At 36.6% G+C, this 6,851-nt stretch overlaps 1 protein-coding gene across 1 annotated transcript; it reads right to left on the bottom strand.

Moving 5' to 3' along the window:
• Nucleotides 1-2,138: 2,138 nt before the first annotated feature.
• On the bottom strand, nt 2,139-5,923 carry LOC104506017 (dedicator of cytokinesis protein 9-like; the record flags this gene model as incomplete). The annotated part of the gene is made up of 3 exons (XM_010146816.1): nt 2,139-2,415; nt 5,492-5,630; nt 5,823-5,923. Coding segments are annotated over 3 exons (363 nt in total), but the record flags the coding sequence as incomplete, so codon positions are not given.
• Between the last annotated feature and the right edge of the window lie 928 nt (nt 5,924-6,851).

Here is a 6,851-nt window from a genome sequence, read left to right as displayed (position 1 = left end):
TAAACCCCAACAATTATAATCTTAGCATATCTAAAACCAAAACAATACATTAGAGGGTGTGTTTTCTCATGCAAAGGCATCATGTAAGATTATAAACAAAGCGTCTGTACACTTAGAGCTGAACATGTGCTAATCATTGTTTACTACCCAATGTAAACCTACGTCAACCTTTTGTCAACTTCATTTCACTGTTTTCATAACCCAAATTCCAGCAAGTAAGTACAACATTTACACATATTTAGATCTATTTAAATATACCTAGATACACATCCAATTATGAACACTTACTACATCTGTAGGCTGGTTAGCAGATACAACTCCGTCAAACCCAGTTTGACAAAAGGCGGTGTGCCGCTGCAGGAAACTGCCAGTGCTGCTCCCAGGGTGAAGGGGAAGTGGGGAAATTCCAAGAAGCCACCACGATGTACACAACTTCTATGAATATATTGATGTAGAAATCTTCTTGAACGGCAAAACAACTTTACAGGGTATTTGCTGCTAATAATAACTAACGACATTGATACGTAACAAAATATTCCTACACCCGTTTTCACAAACAAACAAAAACGTGAAAGCGTAGAGGGTGGAGTGGGGAAAAGCAGACTGCCTCTTATCACAGCATTATGGGTTCATTGTCTGGAAGTATTTATTTGGGTTTGCTGCCTTTTTTTTTTTTTAAGGAAAAGAATTTCAGACAAACAGGAATTTTGTTTTGGAAACAGAATTGGAAAAAGCAAAGTTATCCAGCATTTCTCTGCCAGGATGAGCTGTTTGGTAAAACCTTTGATGAGTAATGGCATCATATAAGTTTCATGCTGCACTCCAGCAAATGACAGTAAACCTTATGTCATAAGGAAAAGATGATTTCTACTGTCATTTGATGGAAAGTCTTGAAGATCTCCTAACATCAACTGTACTGGTGATAGTTATTCTAACATGTGGCTTGGATCCAAAACTGATCTCTTAACTAATAACCTAAATTCCCTTTATTGACCAGGAATATGGAATACACCCTAGAAGTGTCTGCACCTCATACTTCAGCAGCAGAAAAGCCACATTTTTTTGATCACGCTTTCATCTTTCCCCATTCTCAGGTACTATCTAAAATAAAAGCCAGAGCACACAGTGAGAAAAGTAACTACTTTTTTCCTTTTAATATAGATGTAGTACAGAATGTTTAATTACAGCAGGACAGTGCTTCCAGTTAAATAAAATTAAAAACCTTTATTTTCCCCAAATATAAAATTACTAAATTAATGTCATAAAAGAATAAGAATATGGAAAAAGCTTTAAATTATACCACCATTTACCACAGTAACCATGACCACCAATTACATAATCCATTGCTTTGGCAAAAAAGGTTTTTTTCCTTTTAATAACTGCATATAAACCTAACATAGCAAAGACTGTATACATCTTTATATTGCACTTATTTATATACAGGAATAAATGAACTGTAAAGTCTGCATATACTTGGAATGAGCAAATTTTCACAATAAACTGAAAGCAGAAGGATAAGAGCTGGTATGAATATTAAAAAATGCTTAGAAATGTAATACATTTATGTACAGACTGTACGGGCTGTATTAACAAACAATATGTACAGAACAATTTACTACTATTGATATTTTAGTATAACTCGGTGTTCATTAATACAGACCTTTGGTTGAATTTAGTTGTTTAATAAGATCTAAGCTCACATACCTCCAAAATGCAACAAGGTATAAAATAAAGCACAGCAACTTGCCAAATGGTACAAAAACTACTGTTGTCAGTTCCCTTAAACCCAAAAAACTAGTGTCTCTGTCTAGCCCCAAAATAGTTTTTGTACTTGGAATCAATCCCTATGTGCCATAGACAAAAAGAACACCTGAAGGTTACGGATCTGCAAAATTACATCCCACAACACTTTTTTTTTTTTTTTTTTTTTGTAATGTGCAATTCATTTCAATAATACTTTCTAATGAAAAAGAGAAATTAACTTCAACTTTGTAATTTTCCAACACGCACTTCTGCAATGACATTGTGAATACTTTCAAATGTTCCTAGCAAAATTAAAAAAAAAAAACACCTATGTGCACCTCCCTTACGCTAAAAGACTATTACCAGTAATATTTGCTATTTGCTAAGTGTGCTCAGAATTATGCAGCTTGCATGTGCCCTACATTTAGCTTCAAAATCGTCCTGAGTTTGCACACAATGAAGCAAATTCACATACTTAAAAAAAAAAAAACAAACCCAAAACCAAAACCAAGCCAACCCAAACCAACATACTTTCCTTTTACAAAACAATCATGCAACTGAAGAAGAGCTGGGCATCCCATGAACCGTTGTGCTTGTTGGAGTTCCACTTATGGCGTTGAAAATGTGTAGCGAGTTAGGCATAACGCTGGCCTTTTCTTCGACCGGAGTAATCTTAAAATGGAAAAGATGTATTTACCAAAACAGTACAAAATGACACAAGCATTTATAAAACAGCTAAGGAACCTCATAACGTGCCACTTAGCAACTCAGCTTTCTAGGACTTTCTCAATTGCACAGAACTTTTGTGGGGGATGGTTCCTCTTCTCAGCCATCCTCTATCAGATTTACAAGGGCAGCAGTTATATCTTCAACACCAGTTCTCCTCATTTAGGTCTTAGCCTGTCCTCTCCACGGGAAGCTGGAATAGCTTCTCGCGTTTCGTTTAACAACTTTGAAAAGAAGTTTCACAAGGATTGTTTTTTGTCCTTTTTTTTTTTTTTGGACTTAGAGGCATGATTTGAGCATTTCTTGTCAAAAGCTACTGAAGCACCAAAAAGATTTACTCTTAAGAGCTTTAAATTTACTGGTGTTAAGATTAGAAATGTTGGAAAGAAAGGAATTATATAAAAGTAGAAAAAATAAAAGCAGAAGCAAAGAAAACTAATTACCATCCCATCTGATCATATTGGCAAGCAGCAGAGGAGAAAAAAGAAAAACCGTTAAGATTCTTTTCTATATTTTTTCATAACAAAACTTTTGCAATTGTTTAAAATCCACACTATTGTAAGACAGCTAATAGTTTTGGGGTTTTTTCAGTGACATTAGAACAAACATTGTGAGAAGCTTTTTTCCAAATAGAGCAACAGGCAGGCACACAAAGGTAACATTTTTAAAGATTTCAATGAAGAGCCTCATGATTCTAAACCTTTAGGGGAGTGATCAATCTAGTTTTTAAAAAAACCCAAACCACCCAACAACACAGCATGTTTTAATTATTTACAGCTAACTACATTTCTATATATAACTAACTACACATAAATATATCCAAGGCCAGGCTGGATGAGGCTTTGAGCAACCTGGTCTAGTGGAAGGTGTCCCTGCCCATGGCAGGGGGGTTGGAACTGGATGATCTTTAAGGTCCATTCCAACCCAAACCATTCTATGATTCTATACAAACAACGCAGAGGTAGGCTAATAGTACACATTACTGCAATCAGTGCTGTACTTACATATCTTGCATTGAATTTAAAGTACTTTTTCTCGTGTACAAACTGTCATTATATCCTTTTACTTTCTCCTATGCCAGGGAAATAGTAATATTTAATTTATTATCCTTATGATAAAATTATTTAACCAAAACATTTCTCTCATTTTCTGAAGGATTCTTCTGTACAGCTGTCATTCTCCTATATACCTCTTACATCTTAATCAGCTTTCAGTCAGGTACGGTCCTTTCTAAAACCCTCCTCTGCCTTCTGCTTTTTGACACACCACATTGAAATACAGTCAAACTCTTTCATTTTGGCCAGTTAAGCAATCTCTTTTCCTGTTCCAGGGATTTTTCAAAACTGGTTTCCACTACATGCATACCTGAAAGACACTGTTTTTTTAAAAAAAAAAACAAAAAAACCCCCCACCACCAAAACACAAACAAACCAACAAACCCAAAACAACCAACCAACACGTGAATTCTGACAAAACGGTACCACTCCCTACAAACACTGTTTCATGATATTGTCTGCCACTGGCGGTTAAAAAAAAAGTTAGTTTTGTGGGAAGCTTTTTCCTGCGATGGTATAATAAAAGAATAAGAGGAAGAAAATAAAGCTACGCACTTGCTGTATTCTTGTGTTTCACCATACTTACGTACAGCACATAGCTACTCATAGCATGGTACCTGAGAAAAACACACCCAGAAAAAACGGAGAGCAAGATCGCGCGTGAAGTGAACTTTAGACTGTTGGTGCGTTTTTGAACCAAAAAAAAAAAAGATCAAAACATAGTAAACAGATAAAGTCACTGTACAAATACAGGATGCAGTCCTGAAAAGAAAAAAGAGCTGGAAGATTAACAGAGCATTTAAACGTCAGCTAGACTGAGCACCTCAGGAAGGTTTCAAGCTTGATTTTTTTCCTGTACCATTTGATTTTTGAGTATAGCCTATTCGTTTTTGCATGAACAAGAGAAACTCACAAACTCCTCTTTGTATCAACTGGTTATCCAGACTAGGATGCACTGGTTCCTAAACTAAGAAAAGTTGCTATTATGGTCCAAAGCTATGCTACGGATATATATAAGAATGTCTCATAGACGTGTATATTTGTAAGGTAAAATATTACAGAAAAAGCAAGTATTTCTTTTGGGCCAGAATTACAAGTCTTGATGGTTGAGAACAATGAGCCGCTCTACGGCTCTGGGAAATAAAACATACAAATAACAGCGCTGAAAGTAAAGGAACCTGACATGATGAATACGATTAATAAAAATGTCAAGAAGGCAGGGATCAAGCATGAACCTTCAGCTCCTCCTTTCCTAGAAGTAACATCCTCGCCTCTGAAGTCAGACACATCTCCCATAGCTGCCAAATGCAAGGACCTACATCTCATTTCACTGGAGTTATAGTTTTCCTTCTCCCACATCTCCACCTTGCCTGTCTAGTGGACTCCTCTCAAGAAAATGTGTTGGAATACCTCCTGAAAGATGTTTAACTCTTTATTGCAGAAGTAAATGCTTGTACTTCCAAAGTCTGAAGAGAAAGGGCTAAACTTGCAGGTCAACCCTCCCCCTACAGTTATCAGGAAGCAGAGATTAAAAATGAGATTTTTGGGTCACTGAATAAAGACCCAGGTAAATACACATATGAAGTATAAGTGACATACATACTCGTATCACTACATTTTTTTCATCTTTGCTGTAGTCTTGCTCTCCTACCAAAAAACCACAAGCAAACAAACAAAAAAAAAACCCACCAAAACACAACCCACCAAACCACAACTAAAAACAACCCAGGCTGGTGCCAACCAGATTTACTTTTTTGATGAGGAAGACTTAATTTTGAAGGTCAAGAAAGCATCAACAGAAAGCTCACAAGCAGGGAGAAGTTTCGCAATTCCATGATATGCTTATACTCCAATAAGAAAAAAGAAACAATCCTCTTGCGTAAAGCACCACAGACACTTTTCCCAGCGGGTGGACATTACAGCTACATTCTGAATGCTGGTATGTATAATTTTATTTCAGCACATACTTGCTCATGCATTATTTCAGAAAGCTCTTTTGCCATTTCTCGGTAGTTGGCCTTCATTTCTTCTTGATATTCCAGCTGATCTTCCTTAATAAGTCGTTCATTTACACCCAGAGCGTGCCCACAAGCTTCAACAAATTGCCTGGTTTAGATAAAGCAGTAAAAACCAGATTTCAATCAGGAATGTAAAATCAAAAAGATACTTTAAGCTGGCATTTTTAATGTATGCTTTTAATACAGTCAGAGTACTATAAAAGTTAAGCTTTTAAAAAAATTCTTAAGATATCGGGTTTTTTAAAAAGTAATTTTTTTTCCCCCTTTTCAAAAAACATACCTAAAAACTTCCTTTAGCAGCTTTACTTTATTGTCTGGATATCTTTTGGTGTTTGTGTCATCTAAGAAAGCTCTTGCGTATGCTAACGGACCAGCATTAACCTAAAAAGAACAAGAATTACAAAATAAAGTCAGCTCTCTGACATACCTCTTAGCAATAACAGGTACTACAGGTGTCCATCTGATTTGCTTTTCTTAGGAGAAAACATTGATTTCAAAAACAGCTGGACTTGGGAAAAGAGAAAACTGCTGGAGTTGGAACATAAGAGCAGGAGAGGTCTCTGCAGGACTCTGATGAACCTGCCCCGGCACAAAGAAAGCCCTCCCATGATGTGGCCAAGTAACTGCTGATATTGCCAGTTTGTTGTCTCTCTTTATGATATCAGGGTGAGGAAATGAGGAAAATGAGCTAAATCTACTACTGTTTGGTCTGATTATCTATTGAAAACACTTTTCCAAGCTGGAAGTTTTGCAATAAGAAGCAGAAATTTAATTGTATTATTATAGCAGCTACATGAAAAGTGGATTCAACGATTTCTGACTCATCTCTATTATTCCTTTATACACACAGTAAGAGTCACTCCCTTCTCATACCAGATGCTAGCTTGACAACTTGCTGATTCCAGAACCTTGGCCTGTGGTTGTTTTTTATGTTTCCTCTGCAGCATGACAACAGCCCATTTCAGGTGACTGCATTTACCGCTCCTTTGATCTGAATCAGTTAAAATTAATAGAGCAGCACTTTTGACATGGTGTTCTTAAGACCCTTACCATATTGATTTGCACATGTTACAACTGTTTCATGTACCCGCGTTCGGTGAATCTGGGGGTTTCCTTACACCTTCAAATCCTGCCTGCCTTAGGCAAAACAAGATGTTGCCAGTGAGATTTTCCACTACTATCCACTTTCTCTATTTCGACACTCCCTCTTCATCTCCCTAGGGATCTCACGAAAACACAAAAGCAGTAATAGCCATGTTGAACCTACTGTGAGCAGACGCACATCTAGGAAAAACATAGAATCATAGAA

The sequence above is a fragment of the Eurypyga helias genome, unplaced genomic scaffold (assembly GCF_000690775.1).
Source record: "Eurypyga helias isolate BGI_N326 unplaced genomic scaffold, ASM69077v1 scaffold22962, whole genome shotgun sequence".
NCBI classification, from domain to species: domain Eukaryota; kingdom Metazoa; phylum Chordata; class Aves; order Eurypygiformes; family Eurypygidae; genus Eurypyga; species Eurypyga helias.
Note: the sequence above shows the minus strand (reverse complement) of the source record. Positions and strands in the feature narration are given on the sequence as shown.